General features: G+C 44.9%; 1 protein-coding gene across 3 annotated transcripts in view; it reads right to left on the bottom strand.

Moving 5' to 3' along the window:
• Positions 1-239: 239 nt before the first annotated feature.
• The window catches only part of LOC123760129 (zinc transporter ZIP1), a 40097-nt gene continuing 18326 nt past the window's right edge, over positions 240-22010 (bottom strand). For all 3 annotated transcript variants that reach the window (XM_045745622.2, XM_045745625.2, XM_045745624.2), the window contains 3 exons: positions 12489-12629; positions 10850-11008; positions 240-7899 (listed from right to left, as the gene is read on the bottom strand). In XM_045745622.2, the coding sequence (XP_045601578.1) occupies positions 7726-7899; positions 10850-11008; positions 12489-12629 (474 nt within the window). In that variant the 3' untranslated portion in view covers positions 240-7725. The remainder of the gene's footprint in view (positions 7900-10849; positions 11009-12488; positions 12630-22010) is intronic.

Here is a 22010-nt window from a genome sequence, read left to right as displayed (position 1 = left end):
GTAGTGATTCTAAAAGCATGTGATTCTAAAATGTACAGTGTATTGCATTAATTCTAACATTACAGATACACTTAGTTAAACTTTTCAAGTTAATACTCACATCCTTATACAATTCGGCATACTGCACAGTGCATAAATTGAAAAGAAACTATCATAGTTCATATTTCCAGTTTAAGTATTTCAGAGGAATGCTGCATGGATTGTAATAGCCTTAATGTAACACTTCAATACACAATTACTCTGTTTAAATGTTTATTTTATAATGTATCAAATACAAAAGTACAGTATCTGTATTAATGATGCTTTCTGAACAGTTGGAAAGTCTTTAAAAAAGTCAAATAAAAATATAAAAACTCTTCAAATCTGACACAATTTATTAGGAATGTAATTACAGTACCTTGAGAGCAGTGACATATCCAGTAACCCACCACTTCTACTTGACAATGCTGAAGCACCATATATTTATTTATTTATTTACATACAAGAAGGTACATTGGGTTTAATAGAGTACATAGTATTGATGGTTTTTACATTCTTGCAAAGCCACTAACACGCATAGCGTTTCGGGCAGAATATGTAAATAAAGATTCTTCCATGACTTAACAAACTGCCTGTCTTCCTATGCTCATAACTCTACAGATAATTATGAAGACAACATTCTCATGACAACAGTCTCTCTGCTAGTATTGTACTCAGATTTCTCTTTCTCTACAGACACAACTTCACTGTCCATACATGAAACGGCTGGTAACTGTTTAAAAATACTGTATATTGTAATTCCACCAACAACTGCCTTTCAAAAGCTATAGTATCAATGGCAATTCTCCCTCTTAGGATGTAACCTACTGATAGATATACCTTTATAAAGATATCTCTATTGATATCTTCCGTATCAGTGTAAATTCTCTCCTTTGTTTTGCTATAAATTCCTACATGCCACAAACACTTATTGTCGTGTCTCAAAATTTCCTCACTTTACTCTTATTTATGGAAGAGAACTAGTTATTCAGATTCACCTTACGTTGAAAAATTACCAAATAAAGATACACATTAAGTTACTAAAGAAAACTATTTTATTTAGCTTTCAAGTTTTTGCATTAAGTGAATTATTTACGGGCTCACCATAGCCCGGGCTACTTGGAACTTGTTCCGAGTAGCTGAATCTATAACAACAACAACAACAACAACAGGTGAATTATCTTTAAATATTGTTTCATAGGAACTTGTTCAATTCTTGTAGAGTCATTTGACTTCTCTGGTGGTGACAATTGACTGCGGACAACAAGAGTAATACCGAACCCAATGTTTAACTTTTGATTTGATCAATATAATAAATACATGTAATGGAACATCTGTATAGAGGCATTCCTGGCAGTATTTTCTCCTGGGTAATATGAGTCACAAACATATTCACAACATTTGCAATACACTCTACTTATAAATTTAAAACTGGCAGCATTTACAACACTTAATTCAACTATCAACATTCACAACAAGAGATACTTGTTTTAACATGTTCTCAGAAAACTGCCAACATTCACTACACATCACATCACATCCTCGCACAACTAATGGTCCAGGACGGACTGAAACATCATCGCTTCTCCATTTTTTGTGTGTGTGGTTTTGGTAATAATATTCACTACACATCCTCAGTCAGCTGCCAACATTCACTATACATACATCCATCCTCAGTCAAGTAATATATACATATATATTATTCACAATATACTGAACACTCTGTGCTTACTTCCTAACAACAAAATGAACAAAACCCTAATGAGTATTATCATCAATTATACCAGAACAAAATAGAGCAAAAGGGACTTGAATGCATAAATTCTGAACAAGAAACGACCAGTCAAATAATGGTGTTAGTTTGATAGGAATTAGACCCGAGGCCAAGAACTGGGGCTGGTAGTCATGTATCTAAATCGCTGCACCAGTCTGGTACATTTCTCGTTGACAAGCCACAGAATACTCGTGTATGCTTTTGTTTCTTCAGTGTGTGGCCAGCTTGTGAGTAGTATTGAATGTCTCGTACCCACATACACAGTCCTTACCTGGATAAGTTATCCCATACAGAAAGAGCAGCTGCAAAGACAGTTTCTTCAATATGTGGAAGACCTCACGTGACAATGCAACCCGTTCTCGCACTTTCTTACAGTCAATATTGACTTATTTAATACGTGCATATGTGACATACTAAACATACTAGTTTACCTTGAAAAGCTTCATAGAAAACACCGACCTTACCTAACCACCTTAGTATGTTAAGATAAGCATCTTATTGCTTCGTAATTACAATTATTACTAACCTATACCTATAATAGGTTAAGTAATAATTGTAATTACGAAGCAATAAGATACTTATCTTAACATACTAAGGTTAGGTAAGGTCGGTGTTTTCTATGAAGCTTTTCAAAGTAAACTTGTATGTTTAGTATGTCACATATGCACGTATTTAATAAGTCAATACTGACTATACGAAAGTGCGAGAACGGGTTGGACAATGAACCCTATGAACCAGCAACAAGTAGGCAGGATGACTTAATGCTACAAACTGTAGAAATTCTTCCTCACTACTGATCTTCTCCAGTAAGCCTCTATCACAAGGTCTACCAGGAAAAATGGAAAAAACATTTCTTGTACATTATGCGAGTGATTTTAGTACAGGAGAGTTCTGAATAAAAAATAAACTGTCTTGGACTTAAGATTATATTCTTCCTTATGCAATTCTGAGAGACACATAATGAACATGAAACTTCAAAACCATACTAATGTAAACGCACATTAGTCTGTGTTCTAACAATCAACATACGTAAACTGTCAGCACAATAAGATTGGCAATATCTGACAAATCATTATATAATACAAACACATACAGTATGTATGACCGCTGACATACTGTATTATGGTTTCATACATCCCCCAATTTTACCCACATGTGTCACGTCACACAGCATCTCATCATATGGGTGAACATACAAGTGGTCCTTATTCAGGAAAGAAGAATGAATATATCATATATGTAGTGCCAAGACAAAGTACAGTATTCTCTATGAATCACAAAACCAAATTGGAAAATGGCAGTTCATATACGAGACCACAGAGATATAATCATCCACATCCAAAATAATAAAAAGTTTATTATAGAGGAAAAATCTTGTGTATCTTTGGCAATTCTCACATACTGAGAATAAGTGAACACATATTAAGTAAATATGAATAACTTTACCAAGCCACTGAAATGTTCAATGGTAAGGAACAAGTCCTGGAATTGGACTCTGAAATGTATAAAAACTATAATACTGATGTAAAGAAGCATTATGCTCATGTACCTGTACCTGGATTGTACCTGGATGGGGTTCTGGGAGTTCTTCTGCTCCCCCAAGCCTAGCCTGAGGCCTGGCTTGACTTGAGAGAGCTTGGTCCAACAGGTCAAGTATAGATCAAACACTAACAATGTGAAAGCAATGTCTTCCAAGACATTTTACCCTTTAAAGGGATAACCCACCCATGCAGGGGCCCATATATATGGGCCACCAGAGACAATGGTCGTAAATGAGATATCTATTAAAAAAATATAACACTAAACACAATATACAATAAATAAAAATATTATGAATTTCATAATGATACAGATATTTAGATAAAAAGTCTTAAGACAACCAACACTTTTGTGGCTTTCATGGCTAAAGTATCTAAGCCCTACAACTAAAGACTGGCCCAAATAAAGAAAAAACTGTACTGAATATGAAGAAATGACTCATGGGGGAGCCTCGGTGGCTCCCTGTAGTTACCCACACTGAGATTGCTCCACATGTAGACACATCAACCCCAGGAGTCTTTTAAAGGTCTACTGGATGCCAGACCAAAACCTGGCCTCTGGAGAACTAAGAAGAAACTGAAGAAACAAATCCCTAGAAAGGAAGTGAAGCAAAACAGAAAATTGCAAGGTTCACAGACAGTAAACATTAGCAAATGGCTCAGCAAACAATCCACTCTTCTAACAATCAACATAGGTCATACTCTCCTCTAGTAACAGCCGATCACCACCAGGTGGCCAGTCCCCAATGTCAATAATCCACAGTCTGGAGCCAGAGAGGAGCTGACTCACCTCACAGGGAGGGGAGGGTCCAGCGAGCTACCAAGACCTTCCCCTGAAAGAGGCGTTTCATAATATTCAAGACTGGTTTCTACAGTTGTCATAAGTGGCTCCCTGCAGCTAACCAACCATAACTAGTCCATACACCCTACCTACATGAGACCATTATTTGAGTATGCACCACCAGCACGGAGCCCACATCTTGTGAGGCATAAAAAGAAACCTGAGAAAGTTTAGAGGTTTGCAATTGGATTAGTTACAGAATTGCGAGGCTTCAGCTATGAGGACAGATTGAGAAAACTCTTCCTCACAACCTTAAAGTAGAGAAGAAACAGAGAGGTTATGATAACTACATGAAAGATCTTTAGAGAAATAGACAGTGGACAGAGGAAACCTAGTTACATTAAAAAAAAAAAAGAGGTAGGACATGGGGTCAACAGTAGAAGCTGGAAACACAATTGAGTCGAAAAGATGTAAGAAAGTTTTCGTTCCCTTTACGGGTGGTCAGCAAGTGGAATGCATTGAGGAAGATGTTGATGCCAACTGAATCCACAACTTTAAGACAAAATATGATAAAAATGTTAATGTTGAGAGAGGTAATTAGTGCATGAGGTATAAAAGGCTGAATGACATGGCATAAAGAACTCAGTCTCACGCCTCCATAGTCACTGACAGGTAACCACTTGCAAAATAGAGATTAAGATAGACCAGACAAACTCCATAGACAAAGTAAATTCGTGAAGTGCACTTAGTGTCCAAACGAGGGAACCCACCCAGTGATCCTGGTGATCACCGGTCACAAAGTCCCAACCTAGGGCCGATGCATTCATACATGCATCAAGCGACGGATGAGAAAGGCACCACAGAACCGAACGAGCAACGAGCCAAAAGCCAACAGGATTTAATGGAGCTCATACCAAATGATCCCGGTGGTGACAAAAAGAGCAGAACAGAGGAATCAGAACAATGCCAGGAGCCAAACACTGCTCATGAGAAATACCAGGCAGGCAAATTCAAAACTCCCCCACAATTGCCATAAAACTGGAAAGCCATCCAAGGCCACCCCAACACCAGTTAGACACAGAACTATAGAGCCACACACAACAGGGATAGGGAAGCCAACCGGGAATCCCAGACTAGATCCAACCAAGTCCGATTCCAAGACGGAACCAACTAAGACATTTGCAAGTTCACCAGGAACCCGAACATGGCAAGCTGAGAAAGGACCAGATTCCTGGCTTACGGGCACATGTACCTTGCCCAAACCAACCAGTTGGCAAGGATGGTCAAGACACAAACCCCTCAAAAGACATAACCAGGTCACAGCCACCCATGCTAACCTGGTAAAGATCTCGAGAACTAGAGTTAAGCCAAAAGGGAGAACCCGAAAACTATAAGCCAGACATCCCACAAACCCTAACCAGTCCCTGAACCTCAGGCGAATCAGAATGTGCAAGTACCCATTCCAGAGATCCAAGGGTACCTTTCAGGAATTAGCATGCAAAACCAGATGGACCTGAGGTAAAGTGGTCATGTGAAAGGTTGGACAAGGAATGAAGTAGTTCAATCCTAAGAAGATGAGAATGTATTGTAAGACTACTGAGGCCCGCTTGGGGATGGGGAACAACTGGGACACCTAGCGAAGAGAGATGGTTAACTCAACCACCCCAGAGTCCAATAGAGTCAATGCCTGAAAAGAGCTGCAGGGTAGACTCCTCACCAAATCCCCATCTCAAGAGCAGGGTTTGAAGCCAACTGCACTGGAGGCCCCAGAAGACAACCTGGAGGGCCTATGCAGTGTAGGTCCAGGAACTGGGAAAATGCAGAAGCACCCTTCTACAATGCACGAGAACGACACCAACCAGAAAAGATGAAAACTGGAGAAAATACTAAAGCCCAAGAATCCAACCACCAATGGAAGACTACTTTGACTAACTATAAACAAGGTCCAAACTAGATAATAAAGCCTGAGCAAGCATGGAATACTGGCATGTGAGATGAGCCAGAAGAAGTCCATAACTTCCCACCAAAGGAGTGGAGGTGAGAAACCTACGACAAGCCTCAAAAGCTGGAACCACAAGTATCAAGGCTGCTATACCTGGCACCGACACCAAAACATCCAGGTCACCCCAAAGCTGGTCGAAGAACAGCTTAACCACAGCCCACACACAAAACAAATGCCAATTTAATACGAGCCCTGGAATCCTCAATGGCCAAGGCTGTAAAAAGCAAAGGCAGCTGCACATGGAGCTGCCAAATACCCATATCCTGGGGCACGACCGGAGAACACAAGCACGACTCCAGAGGCACAAAATGAGGCATAGCCCAGGAAAATCTGAATGATGGAGCTCACCTCTCAAGACTCAAGAGTTTGGGTTTGCTTCGCCAGGCCAAGTGAACTCAAACATCGCAGACCTCGGGGTAGAGGGTAATATCCACCCAACAGGTCGTAGGAGATAGTACAAATAACCATTGGATTGCAGCAAAACTGATGGCGCCCTCAAACTCACAAGACGTGTGTGCAGGCTTGGTGAACTGATCAATGATGAACCACACCAAAGACCTGTGAAGCCTGCCAGGCCAGAAAAGATAACAAGCATAACATCCAGGCACTAGGGACGTTCACAGAATGAAATGACACCGAACGCAGCACAAAGGTAAAAAACTCAGCTGCAAAGGGTATCAGCGGCATGCAGGATGTACAACCACTCCATTCACTTGACCACATGAGCCCTTGTGCACCCCTAATCAATAACCCCAGAATTGAGAGAGGTCATTCTTTGCAGTCAGGTCAATAACCCTGATTAATACAAGGCCTGTACACTAATCAGGACAAGGCACCCTGCACAGGAGGCCAGCCTCTATGTGACGAACACTCAAACTCGCCAGGGAAGCTACCATCAGGGAAGGGGCAACATCAACGAGTGCCTCGGGAAGGGCTGCCCTTCAAGGTTCAAACAATGAGGCTTAAAAGACAAATACATGTGAAGCAAACACTAAATATTGAACTGTGCAAGCAAATGGGGCCCCCTACATGACAAGTCCAAAAAATGGCCAGCACTTATCTAGAATATCTGGTAACTGAAGGGCTGGGCACTCAAGGGGCAGTCGAAAGCTTGGGGGACATCATGTGAAGCACAGGACTGTTGACAAGGGAAGGTGGCAGCTGCCGTGGTGCTGCCAGCTGGCAGTGATCAGCTGTTACAAGCAGGGCATCACCTCACTACTACATGGATTGTTTGCAACCATTTGCTGCTTTGTTTACTTGCTGGCTTTACTTAAAGCCTTGCAAAAGTCTGTTGTGCTTCACTTCCTTTTTGGTGATTTGTTTCTTCAGTGAGGGGTATCTTATATCCCCTGCTTCATCCACCTCTTCAAGAGAAGCCAGGCTCAGACTTTGGTCAATGGTATTAAAGGACTCCAGGGGCTAATGTAAGGGAGGGAGGGAACAATAATTCAGTCCCTCCAGAATTTTTTTTATAGCACCTTGCACACATTTCTATATATATATTGTTTAATATTCCAAGAAAAAGATACTTTTAGCACAGTTTTCCATTTACTATATTATTACACAGATGAAGGTAACATTAAAATGAGTTAACACTCAAAGGGCAATATTATAGCTGAGGTATGGGTGTAGGTGGTTCAACTGGTAGGGGTGGTTGAAAGCAGCGTGGGCGCCGTATGTCTGGGTCAAGATACTGAACACCACACACAGCCGAGAACCCGAAGATGATGAACATCAACTTCATTAACCTGTTCTCGCCGTTATTCATCTCGTGCGGTAATACCTGCAAGAGTTAATTTATATCAGAAAAAGCATCATACATGCACCGAGGGAAACAAAATTTCATAAACAGAATACATTTTGCAATACAATTTTCATTGTTTCTTACATACATTACTTTATGACATAGACAAGGCTTCCACAGGCACATTAATCTGAGTTAAATAAAACAAAATCTGTGCCGGCACTTTTAAAATAAGCAATTTGGTTCAAGTTAAGGTAATGTTCATGTACAGAATAATCTATTTTCTCTATTGTTCACAGGATATACCAGCCCTAAACACATGTATCTGTATGTAATAAAAGACATTTCTAGGACATTATGCTCACAAATATAAAGTCCTCCTCTAGTACCCACCCATTTTCCAAAATTCAAATCCTTAAAAATATACACAATTACTTCTGAAAATTGGCTCATCTTTGCTCATTTATTTCAGTACCATTGATGACACAAAGAAGAAATATCTACCCAAGACATCCCTCCACCACACTGTGTCTGCAGCTTACCGTAAGAGAGCCATCGAGAGAAATCCCACTAGCCATGATTGCCTTGTTTTTCTCACGATTAATAATACTGTATCCTTCAAGAAGTTGCTCGTTTTGATGCACTTATACTTTATGCTGGAATTTTTCTTCGTTTGGATTGGGTGTCTAATCCTATGCTCCTGTCTCCTTGAAACTTAGATTCTTGCCTTGGCTCCATGTAGGCTCGAGTGGATTTCAGAGGGCTGATGCAATTCCCCCAAGGTTTGGCAGCTCCAATGCTATAGCTAATGCAAGCTAATGAGGGAGCCACCCAAGAAATATGCAAGGAAGATGTATTAACAAGATCCGGGTAGAGGATCAAGTCCCAAGCACTACCCAGACACTGGGGTAACTCAAAAGAAGAAGAGAGCAGCAACAACAGCTCACAGAATGAGAGCAAAACAGCTGCTCATGGGTATCTAAATCATGGAAAGATCAATTGGGAATCAAGGAATCCCCCATGTTGAGGAGCAGACATGGGGAGCAAAGTTAGTGGACGCTATAGACAGGAATTTCCTAACACCGCATGAGAAGGAAGACAAAAGGAAAAGAGGAGAGGATACACCAAACCTATTAGACTTGATTTTCACCCAGAACGAAACAGACATAAAGAATTTGGAACAAGAAATACCACTAGGAGCCAGTGACCATTGTGTCCTAGTATTTGTCTTCATGATGGAACTTAAAACTGTGACCATGGAGCAAGGGTCTGGGTAAGGAGAGTTGACTACAGGAAATGGGATTACAGGAGGATATGGGAATATCTGGGAGAAGTGTAGTGGGAGGAAGAACTTAGAGGAAAAACAGTCCAAGATATGATGGACCTAGTCATATGGAAATGCATGGAGGCAGAAGAGAGTTTTATACGTACCAACAGTAAAGGAAAACAGTAGGAGGCAATATAATAACCCATGGTTATTAGTATATGGGGCAGTGTCGGAAAGCAAAAATGAGAAGCAGGAGTGAGTGGAGAAAGTACAGAGGACAACAGGATTAGATGCAACAGAGCTAGGAACAATTACATTAACATAAGAGTATTGGAAAAATTATGAAAACGATTTGGCGGTCAAAGCGAAAAAGCAACCTAAATATTACTACATTGTCATATCAGAAGGAAAATGTCAGTGAATGACCAAGTAATAAGATTATGGAAACAGCAGGGGCATATACGGAAAATTACAAGGAAATCTGCAAGCTACTAAATGCCAGTTTCCATGGAGTGTTCACAACCAAGCTTGAGCAGCTCCCATTGTTAAAGGGGAGATGACCCAAGATGAGAGACTAGCAGATATAGAAGTGACAGCAGAGGCGGTAATGAAACAGTTGACAACACTGGATAAAACTAAAGCAGCTGGACCACTGACAAGCATCCCCTGCAAAGTACTTGAGAGAATAATCAGGTTAAGACTTGTTACACACCTAGAGAACATTAGTGGTGTAAACACACACCAACATGGGTTCAGAGAAGGGGTAATCATGCCTAACAAACCTTCTGGAATTCTATGATAACGTAACAAGAGTAAGGCAGGACAGGGAAGGATGGGCAGACTGCATATTTCTGGTCTGACAAAAAGCCTTAGAGTACCGGACAGGAGACTGCTATTCAAATTTGAGAGGCAGGCAGGAGTAAGCGGAAAAGCCATAGCATGGGAAAGGAGGAACTACCTAACACGGAGGAACCACAGAGTAACGGTAAGGGGCGAGAAGTCAGACTGGCGAACAGTAACGAGTGTAGTACCTCAAGGATTGGTGCTGGGACCAGTTCTATTTCTAATATCCATAAATGACATGTCTACAGAAGTAGAGTCCTATATGTCGATGTTCTCGGATGATGCAAAACTAATGAGTTATGACAGATGAGGATTGTAGGATCCTCCAAGAGGACTTGAACAGGTTACAGAGATGGTCAGAGAAATGGCTACTGGAGTTCAACATGAGCAAATGTAAAGTTATGGAAATGGGATTAGGTGATAGGAGACCAAAGGAAAAATACACAATGAAGGGAAATCTACCTATTACCTATGATCTTCTGTGACGATTCGAGAAAGAGACCCAAGAATGGACGTATCACCACATCAAACTCCTGAGGCACATATAAAAGGATAACAGCAGCAGCGTACTCTACACTGGCAAAAATTAGAACATCATTCAGAAACCTAAGAAAGAAGTCATTTAGGGGCACTTTACACTGCCTATGTGAGACCAATCTTAGAATATGCCGCCCCCACCATGGAGGCCCACCTGAAGAAACACACAAGAAAACTGGAAAAGGTTCGTAAGTTTATGACGAGGCTCATCCTAGAGTTACGAGGGATGGGGTATGATGGAACTGAACCTGATGACACTAGAAAAATGGAGGGAGAGAGAGGGGGGGGGATATGATAGACACTTACCTTTTACCTAAAATAATGCCACATACTGGAACTTACCTCAAAGAATGTCACATAGAGGAATGTGCCACAAGCAATGCCCTGGAGAGTGCCAGATATAGCAGCGGTGGTGAAGGAGGCCTGCATTTCCATGATGCCCATGCCAATACCCACACCCAGGGGCGATGTCACACAGAAAAACATATTGGCCATCAACATCTGTTGATGGAGAAAAATATGAGTCATTAATTGCCCATGACCTTATAACTTCTCCAACAAGATGGAGGATCAAAAAGTATTGTATCCCATACTGTACAAATTTCACACTATTGGGAAAATGGAATATTTTTATCTGAGCTCAATGAAGGGAACAAGAACTCACCATCTCACCTCGCCCAATGATTTGGTTGTTAGGAATTTGAACATCATTTTCCTCTAACTTTATAAGAGCCAATTATGTTTTCAACTGTAATTGTTTCTTTGGGAGGTATGAAAGTAAAATCACTCTTCTTATCACTCCACATCAAGAACTACACAAACGTGAATTTGTTTCAACATTTTCCAGTGATCATACTTGTTAAATAGATTAATTAAACAAGCTAATTTTATTCCTTGGAATATTTTAAATAATATTTTTTCTTTTTACTGTAGTGACTAAGAGGTAACTATGCCTCTCGGCTCACCTTGACCAAAGTTTAGGAACGTGAATTGTTTGTTCTATTTTACCAAAATCCCCATAATTTTATCAATAAACTCATTACCATTCATTGTTCAGATTCTCAGAGAAAAAAATAAGAATAAGGATGAGGACAAGCTCATGCATCTAAGCCATCCAGGACGCCTTATGGTTCCCCATAGTCGGGGGACACCCTATGGTTCCCCATAGTCGGGGGACACCCTATGGTTCCCCATAGTCGGGGACACCCTATGGTTCCCCATAGTCGGGGACACCCTATGGTTCCGCATAGTCGGGGGACACCCTATGGTTCCCCATAGTCGGGGGACACCCTATGGTTCCCCATAGTCGGGGGACACCCTATGGTTCCCCATAGTCGGGGGATACCCTATGGTTCCCCATAGTCGGGGACACCCTATGGTTCCCCATAGTCGGGGACACCCCTATGGTTCCCCATAGTCGGGGACACCCTATGGTTCCCCATAGTCGGGGACACCCTATGGTTCCCCATAGTCGGGGACACCCTATGGTTCCCCATAGTCGGGGACACCCCTATGGTTCCCCATAGTCGGGGACACCCCTATGGTTCCCCATAGTCGGGGACACCCTATGGTTCCCCATAGTCGGGGACACCCTATGGTTCCCCATAGTCGGGGACACCCTATGGTTCCCCATAGTCGGGGACCCCCCCCATAGATTATTGCATCGAAAATACATATCAACAAAGTCCTGACTACAGAATAAAACTATTGTACTGACAACACTGTTGGATAAAACTATCGTACTAACAATACTATCGGATAGAACTATTGTGTTGATAACACTGTTGGATAAAACTATCGTACTAACAATACTATCGGATAAAACTATCGTGTTGATAACACTGTTGGATAAAGCTATCGTACTAACAATACTATCAGATAAAACTATCGTGTTGATAACATTGTTGGATAAAGCTATCGAGATGATAACCTCATTGGATAAAACGAGTTAGTAGTAATAACTTTGAGTAAGAGCACACACCTGAGATACAGAGAGTTTGGACTGCACCATATTGAGTCCAAGTGATAGTGCAATGATGGCTTTATGGAAGATCACAACCAGGAACAATCCCACTACATCATCAATAGTGTCTTGCAAGCCAATGGCCAGTCCTTCAAAAATCTGTGGGAAGACAGCAGAAAAACCCTTTAGACAGGCCTTTATATACAGTAGTTTAAACATTACTCTTAAATGGCACACATCACATAAAAGACTTAACATATTCAGCCTTAACGTACATGCATAAAGTAGATGGGGATTCATTTTATGTTATCCCTTCTAAATCTTGTTTCAATAAAGAAAAAATAACAAAATCATTGAAATGCTGTATATTTAATGTCAACTTTATTACTGCTATATTACAGTAATACTCTGTGATGTGCGTTCAGATAAAATAAGTGCTTGGAGTGTCAAGTGGCAAATGGAGTTCAATGTAAATAAATGCCATGTTATGGATTGTGGAATCGGAGAAAATAGACCACACACAAATTACAAATTATGTAGAAAGGAATTACAGAACTCTAATAAAGAATGAGACCTAGGGATGGTTTTGGATAGTAAACTGTCACCAGAGGAGCATATAAAGAATATTGTGAGGAGCGTATGTGTTGCTTTCCACTTCAGACTTGCTTTTAATTAAATGGATGGTGAAATACTAAAGAAACTGTTTATGACTTTTTGAGACCAAAATTGGAATATGCAGCAGATGAATGGTCCCCAAATCTCAAAAAGCACATAAATAAATTGGAAAAGGTGCAACGGTATAATACAAAATGGCTTTCGGAACTGAAAAACAAGAGTTACGAGTAGAGACTAGAGGCGTTAAACTTGCCAAAACTAGAAGAAGAAAAAACCAGCGTTGAATGTAATGAAACGCCATTTTCTGGGTGAGACCCGGAGGCTCCCCGGAGCTTTACCGGCTGATATGCTAATGTCAGACTTTGGCATCAGTCATGTGTATGGAGTTCTAGGGCCTACCGGGGACCACGAGCCAGAACCTGGCCCCCTCAGAGAGGCAAGGGGAGCAATGGCCTATAGAAACCCCCGTGTGGTTGGAAGCATTCTATGTCTGCCATCGACCGGGTCAAGCATCCAGAAAGGTAAGCATTCCAAAACAAACCCCTATTCTGGTGAAAATTGCTACCTAAGCCGAACTAGTGAATAGAACTCTTCAACAGAAAACACGGAAACTAGTATGACGTCATACGTCACCGCGCCGCTGTCTGCGCAGCTCCCCCCTCCCCGGGAGGGGGAAGGGGGAGCCCCAGACCTCCCACGCCGGCTATCCACCCATCAGTTCTGAGGCTGGATGTCAAAACACGCGAAAAACGCCGACCGGAGGGAGGGAGGGTTGCCGGGGAGCCTCCGGGTCTCACCCAGAAAATGGCGTTTCATTACATTCAACGCTGGTTTTCTGGGGGGAGCCCCGTCGGCTCCCCGGAGCTAACTACCCACAGAGGAAGGTCAAAGGGACAAAACCGGGAGGCGGACACCACGCACCCCCCAAGGAGGCGAGACAACCGGCAGCAAACGCCAACCCAAGGCGCCACAGCCCCGAAAATCCCGGGAACAACACGAGAACCACGAGCAGCAAGGCCCCTGCACGAACACCAAAAATCCATGCCCGAAAGACTGCAAGGCCACGTCGCCCAGACGGCAGCGAGAGCAGCGAAGCCACGAACGCCACAGGCATGAGGGAAGAACACAGGCAGCTTAGCCACAAGAACACGGCTGACCACCCGGGACACCATCACCCGCGAACCGGGAAGAACAGAACCGGATCAACGCAAAACGCGCTCCGGACCCAAACGCCGTGGCACGCAAACAACAGCAGAGGGCCGCCACTGAACACAAAAACGACACACCCCCGGCCCGACCAACAAAGCACCAACAAACCCTGGACCCCTCCAGAATGCAGCAGCCCCACCCCGCGCCAGAAAAGATGGAGACTGCTGCCATCAAACAACCAAAACGCTAAAACCGAAGGAGCAAGAAAACACAGCGAACCGACCCCCAGAGGCAAAGGCCCAAAGGAAAGAGCCGACGAAAAAACACACCGGAACCGAAGGGGCACTACCAACCGAGGAGAAGACAGAGCACGCTGACCAGAGACCAGGATGGTGCAAGCGGCGCACGAACAGGCCGGAGGTGAAATGACGCACAAGACAGCTGACTAACGGTGCAGAAGCAACACCAAGACCGAAAGCAAGCTGAAGCGGCTCCGCCTGCGCCGCACGAAAAGAGGCGACAGTATGTGGCAAGACGACGGCCCCCAACCCCCACTAGAAAACCAAGCCGAGAGTAAACCAAGCCAACAAGAAGGACCCACCGAAGAAGGGACAGGAAAAGGAAGGACCGCCAAAATACCCCATACTGCCGCCAAGAAGCACGCAGGTGGGACACCTACCACGAAGCCACCCGACCACCAACCGGAGGCGAGACCACGAGGCAGAACATAAGCAGCCCCGACAAGGCCCCCCCGAGCCCAGGAAAAAGGCGGAGCCGCGAGAAGATCTCGGGCGCGACCACCGAAACCCAGGCGGCACAAGGAGATGGAACGTCTGCCGAACAGAAAAACTCCGAAGCATGCAAGCCCGCCAGGAGTTCAGAAACGACGGGTCCGACGCGAGACATCGCAAGAACCCCCCCAAAAAAAATAAAACAACAACAACAACCGGCAGGGCAAGCTAGGAAAACCAAAGAAGGCGGAAGGGTCGCCGCCAGAACAGGACCCGAACCAAGGGGCCCGAACAACTGCAACAGACCGAAACAAAGAAGCACATCACAGGACACAGGCTGACCAACGCCTAAGAACACACGCAGAACATTCCTGCTGCAGAAGAGGCAGGAAGAAAGAGCAGAAGCACAAAAAAAAAAAACCAGGAGAACAACCAGGGGTGGACAATCAGGCAGGGACAAAAACCCCACGCAATCCCCAGGCACAAAACGGCAGCAAAGCGCCACTCCACAACCGGACACAGGAACAAGGACACGCCACCGTGAAACACGGTACCAATGCTCACGTGCAGCAGCAGCAGCAACAGGCACCACTGCAACATGCAACATGTAAATAGCAACTCCCCTCTGCAAAGGCAGAGAACGGAGCAGGCAGACCCCAGACAGGGCCAACGGAGACACGACAAAACCCTGCAGGCCCAGAAACCTGCACCAGGCGACCGACGGCGGAGAAACCCCGCTCGATACCTGCTGGATGAGGTACTGGGAGCTCTTTTACACCTCAAGCCCGGCCCAAGGTCAGGCCAGACCGGCCAGAGGATGGCCCACCAGGCAGCTGCTAGGAGCAGTCCACCGGCCCACATACCCCCACAACCAGGACGGGCCGGAACTGCCATACGAAAACAGGCCAGTGCGCCCTGGAAGTCCACGGACGAACCAGCAAGAAGGCTTATGCTCGCAAGTAGGTCGTGTAACAAGCACAGACCACTGATGGTAATACAGTGTTCCCCAAAAGTGCCAATAGCACCACTGCACTCCACTGGTACTATCCCGCAAGTTCTACCAGATAGGCGGGACCCAAGAGCCAGAGCTCAAATCCTGCAAGCACAGCCAGGAGCCTCACCAGGTGAGTACAGAACCAACCCTACAACCCCCACACCTCACAACATTAAAAAAGGAGGGTCCCCTGAACGACTGTAGCATGGGTTGGACATGCACAGGAGGGGGACAGGAAGGGGTGATAAAGGGACAGTCACTGGTGTGCGAACGGTCTCAGTCGTACAAAATTATACCTAAATAAAGACAGGTATATGAACACCGCCGCATCCAGCGCCCGGCCAAAAGACGCCAGACCGCAGAAACTCACCTGGCGAATGGTGGCTCGAACTTGACACGACTCAACCGTGCCCAGAAGAACTTGGGAGCACCGCCAGGTGAAGACGCCAGAGCCGGACCCGCAGGAGAACAGGGAGAGGCGAAGGAGGCGGTCCACACCCATGACACAGAAAACCGCGGTGTCCTCCCCACAACTGGGAACCAGGACACCCCTGGCGCAAAGGGGCACATACCGCAGCCAGGGAGAAGAACGAGAGGCGAAGCACTGTAGCAAAAAAGGGCGCAAAACCCCAGCACTGAACCATCGCCCAGACCAAAACAAACTCCACGGCGCATGCGCATAACACGCTGGCCGAACCGCACACCCTCCCTGCGGGAAGGCGCCAGCCAGGACTATTGCACGAGAAAAAGAGCCAAAAGAGGAAGCAGGAACAAGAAAACCGGCCAAAGAAGCAAAGAGCCCAAAAAAAGGGAACCCAAACGGGCGACAAGTAGCCCAAACGGGCGACAAGTAGCCCAACCGGCCGACAAGTAGCCCAACCGGGCGACAAGTAGCCCAACCGGGCGACAAGTAGCCCAACAGGGCGACAAGTAGCCCAACAGGGCGACAAGTAGCCCAACAGGGCGACAAGTAGCCCAACAGGGCGACAAGTACTAGGAGCCGACAGACGTTCCAATAATGCGGGAAGTAGCGAAAAACCTTCCCGTACCCTCGAGAACACAGAAGCCAACACTAGTCCCGAAGGCACACGAAGGCGCAGGCGCACCCGAGATCAAAAGTCACGCAGAACCCCATCGAACGGGGAAACATGACAAAAACACCGTCCCAAAAAGCGGGGGAGGAAACATCCACCCACAGGACGGAACCAACCGACTCAAAGGCCAAGGAACCGAGCCCGGGGAGGGGCCGACGTCCAACAGCACGTACGGCGAGTGGGGAGGAAAAACCCCACTCCGCGTAACCACAAGCCCCGCCTAGAGGGGGATAAAACCCCCCACGGGGTCTAACGGGGCCAAGGCCCCCCAAGTCAGCCCCTCCCCAGCCCCGGGAACCTACACGACAGGCCCCGGGGCCGAGCCGTTCCCCCAAAGCCCCGGCCGTACCAGAAAACCGGGGCAGCCGTGAAAACACTAAGGAAGGGAGCCCACTGGCAGACTCATACAACACGGCTGGAGGAACAGGCCCAAATGCCCCCGTCACTACCCCGGAAGGGGAATTCCCCGAGACTGCCCGAGTCTCAACACCACCAAACACCCCGCCCTGAACCTACAGACGGTAAGGAACCGGATGCAGGCAGGAAGGGTGAACCAGGGGAAAAACGAAATACAACGGGGCAGCCCCGGGGCTCCCGGGGAGGAAACCACGAGAACGTTGCCACCACCAAGGCTCAAGTGCAACGCCCCTGCTGCCCGCACCCGCTTTGTTAGCACAACTGGGTAACCGAGCCACAACGAGCAACCAAACTCGCAGGACACCGGGTCGAAGGTGTCACCGACCCCACAGGCAGCAGACGGAGGCAAAACAGAGAGTCACCCAGAGACAAAAGGTGAGAGCAACCCTCAAACTCGCTGGAAGCGAGGGGGGGGCTCTGGGGTCACATCCATCGGACCCGCGCGCCCCCAGGGGTTTCCCAGGGTCCCGAGCGTTTACTTTAAGAGGACTCGCGCTCAGGTAATCCCAGGCAGGGTACTGCTAACCGGCACCCAAGCTACCAAACAACTTTCTAAGAGCTGAACCCCCGGGACGTGTACACTCACGGGGACCTAGCAGGGGGTACCACCAGAAATACTCAGAACACAAGGGACACAAGGGGCAAGAACGAAGGCAGACCCCCCCACCAGGTATATAAACAAAAGAAAAAGAAAACCCCGCAAGAGGACAGCGTACCCAAGCGGAACAGAGCCGGCCGCTATGATTGGTAAAGACAAGCTGCACAGTACCCCGCGCCCCACCAGTGCAAACACTGCCCCTTACTCTAAGGCGAACAAGGGAGACAGAACACCCGAGCACACAAAGAGCGGCCGAAAACCAAGCGGTAAACGGCCAAGCAGGGGCAGGACCCAAGGAACTTGTGGAAGGTGGCCCCAAGCCCCAAGGGCAGTACTTACAGGGCACCTAGGGAAGGGAACCCTAGGCGCATGCAGCCCGAGTACTGAAGAATCACACCCGGCTCACGCACCACCTAGAAAACAGACACCACACTCTAGGTACAGTGCTGAAACAACCACTGGAGCCGGAGCACATAACCATTGCCTATAGCATCAGCCGAAGAACTGATGGGTGGATAGCCGGCGTGGGAGGTCTGGGGCTCCCCCTTCCCCCTCCCGGGGAGGGGGGAGCTGCGCAGACAGCGGCGCGGTGACGTATGACGTCATACTAGTTTCCGTGTTTTCTGTTGAAGAGTTCTATTCACTAGTTCGGCTTAGGTAGCAATTTTCACCAGAATAGGGGTTTGTTTTGGAATGCTTACCTTTCTGGATGCTTGACCCGGTCGATGGCAGACATAGAATGCTTCCAACCACACGGGGGTTTCTATAGGCCATTGCTCCCCTTGCCTCTCTGAGGGGGCCAGGTTCTGGCTCGTGGTCCCCGGTAGGCCCTAGAACTCCATACACATGACTGATGCCAAAGTCTGACATTAGCATATCAGCCGGTAAAGCTCCGGGGAGCCGACGGGGCTCCCCCCAGAAAGAGGTGATATGATCACCACTTACAAAATACAAACATGAATCGACCAAATTGACAAAGAGAAATTCCTGAAACCAGCAACTTCATGAACAAGAGGACACCGAGCCAGGGACGTTAGAACTTTTTCAGTGTCAGAGTAGTTAACAGATGGAATGCATTAGGCAGTGATGTGGTGGTGGCTGACTCCATACACAGCTTCAAATGTAGATATGATAGACCCCAGTAGGCTCAGGAATCAGTACACCAGTTGATTGACAGTTGAGAGGCGGGACCAAAGAGCCAGAGCCCAACCCCCGCAAGCACAATTAGGCTAGTACAACTAGGTAAGTACCGATCCAAGCTCAGGAAACAAAGGTGCCGAAAAAATATTAGAACATTTTCTTTTGCAAACAGAGTTGTAGACGGTTGGAACAAGCTAGGTGAGGTGGTGGTGGAGGCCAAAACCATCAGTAGTTTCAAAGCGTTATACAACAGAGTACTTGGAAAATGGGACACCATGAGAGTAGCTATTGTCCCGCAACTACACTTTTGTAACTACAGTGACACCTCGGCTTATGAATGCCCCTATTTACGAACTTTTATGGTTACGAGCCCAATTTCTTCATAAACCCAAATCGGGTTATGAGCCTTGCCTCGGAAAACGAAGTTTGTTGATACGCATATGGCCGACCTAGCACATGGTGGCACGGCGATCATGCCTCAGTGTACTAATGCCTCCCGCCTAGTGACAATCGTACCCGAATTCTTTGTAAAGAATTAGTTTTATTTTTTTATTTTTGGGTATTTGAACATAAAAGTTGTTATTATATAGGTTCAAGCCAAGTAACCACATGTGAGAATAAACAGGAAAAACAAGAGATCATTCATAAACATGAAAATGGTACACGGGTTGTTGAACTAGCTAGGCAGTACAACAAATCCATGTCAATGATATGCACTGTACATGCTACGAAAAAGGACATTATGAGTGGTAAAGTGGCAAAAGGCATATCAACAATCATGAAACAAAGAACACAAACACTTGAGGATGTTGAAAAGTTGCTATTAATTTGGATACACAACAAAGAGTTAGCAGGTGATTGTATTTCAGAGGCCATCATATGTGAGAAGGCAAAGCAACTACACAAAGACCTTTTAAAGAAAACCCCTGGAACGAGTGATGCAGATACAAAAGAGTTTAAGGCAAGCAGGGGGATGTTTTGAGAAATTTAGAAAAAGAAGTGGTATTCATAGTGTTGTAAGGCATCGGGAGGCTGCCAGCTCAGACAAACCAGCGGTTGAAAGACTTATTGACGAATTTAAAGATTTGGAAGGGGGACTCCGTCTCTGGGAACAGATTAAATTCATAAGCTGAGGAACCACTGTACACACATTTCTCTGATCAGGCTTAACATTTTTTATCTTGTTATCCACGTTGAATATATACTATATATTCATGAGCAAAATATACATTGTAATATTGTTACAGTATATACCAAGGGTGAGTAAAAGAAATTTTTTCTAAGAACCCAATGCATTTGTTAAGCCTAATTTGGCTTAAATACTTACAATGCCAGAATTAATCAACACTTGTAGTCTCAAAACTTATGCAAGTCATAAAGAGAATTGAATGAATTCTTCCCCACTGTCTACTCACACTCAGGAAATATTCTTTGTGATCAGCAAAGTTATCTATTAGTAATTTAGCAATGTAAACTTAGTAACTGAGGATTGAAGTACTGTACCAAACACCCACTTGTAATATGAGCTTGTGAACCCATAATATCTTGTTATGGCCACAGTCTTTTACAAGTAAATGTTGTGCAGCAGATGCACTGAGAGGGTGTCTCCTCTCTCACCTGCTCTGCCTCAGCCTGGTGTTGATGCCAGCATCAATTATATCTAAGCTCACTTGCCCCATGCAAGATTATGACATTTCCAGATGGCATAGTAAATTACTGTACCAATATTATTCAAGACCAAAAGGTACCTTTATGCCCCAAAAAGTGTAGGGCTTGGCTGAGCTTGGATAAATGGTTACAAGATTATCACGTCCACCAGAGCTGCTTGGTGATTCATAATGGTGCACAAACATGTATATTTACCTACATCATGAATACAGTGTGATATTAGCAATAACAGTATGTTTTATTGTTCAATGAATATAATATTTTGCACATATTAGTAACATGAATATATTTGCTTGTATCATTGTTCTGGAAGTTTTTTATAGAAATTTCTCAGATGACACACTATTGCATAATATAACTGCAAAACACCAGTGAAACACCTCCAGTGTCAGGCAGGAGGTGGCCGTGCTGACCCCCGGCTCCTACCCCTGCACCACCCACACTTCCCTCCATCCAACACACAGACACAAGTATCCAACATTTCTTCCCCGCCAAAATCTTGGCACACAAACAAATTAGTGACACTGAAATAAATCAGCACAGTATTAATCTGTTTGTGGCAATTCTTGCAGCACGCCTGACCTGGGTGACGACCTCGGAGCATCTGCTCCATCAACTCTCCTGAACTGGGAGGTCATTGCCAGATCTCATCACTCCTCGACAGCCAAAATAACATTTAAAAACAATTCCGGTGGCCAGGGAATGCATTTTTAACAATATTAGCAAGAAAAATTTTGTACTTATTTTTCTTACACACCTTGGCATTGTCATGTAACGTAAGTGTGCAGTGCAGGGACTAATATTATTATAATTATTAATAGAGAAAACTCTTCGCATTATCTTTTAGATCTTTGATTTGAGAAGACTTGTCGGTGTTACATCTTGTTGGCATGACTACATGACTCCTATTAGATTTATATTTTCTACTTTAATTCAACTAAAGTATGTATATTAATATTACTTATGATTTTATTACACCAATTGAATTTATTTTTTTTGTATTTAATGAAAGCCTATTTGAGGCTGGGAAGTGGTGGATTACTTAATACCTGCAATAAAGTTCAACAAGTGTAGTATTGACATAAAAAACTGAAAAAGGGGTGACTTTGAGACAGTTTCTCGTAAGCATTCCAC

The sequence above is a fragment of the Procambarus clarkii genome, chromosome 16, assembly GCF_040958095.1.
Source record: "Procambarus clarkii isolate CNS0578487 chromosome 16, FALCON_Pclarkii_2.0, whole genome shotgun sequence".
Lineage (NCBI taxonomy): Eukaryota > Metazoa > Arthropoda > Malacostraca > Decapoda > Cambaridae > Procambarus > Procambarus clarkii.
The sequence above is the reverse complement of the archived record's forward strand: the minus strand, read 5'-3'. Positions and strand labels throughout refer to the sequence as shown.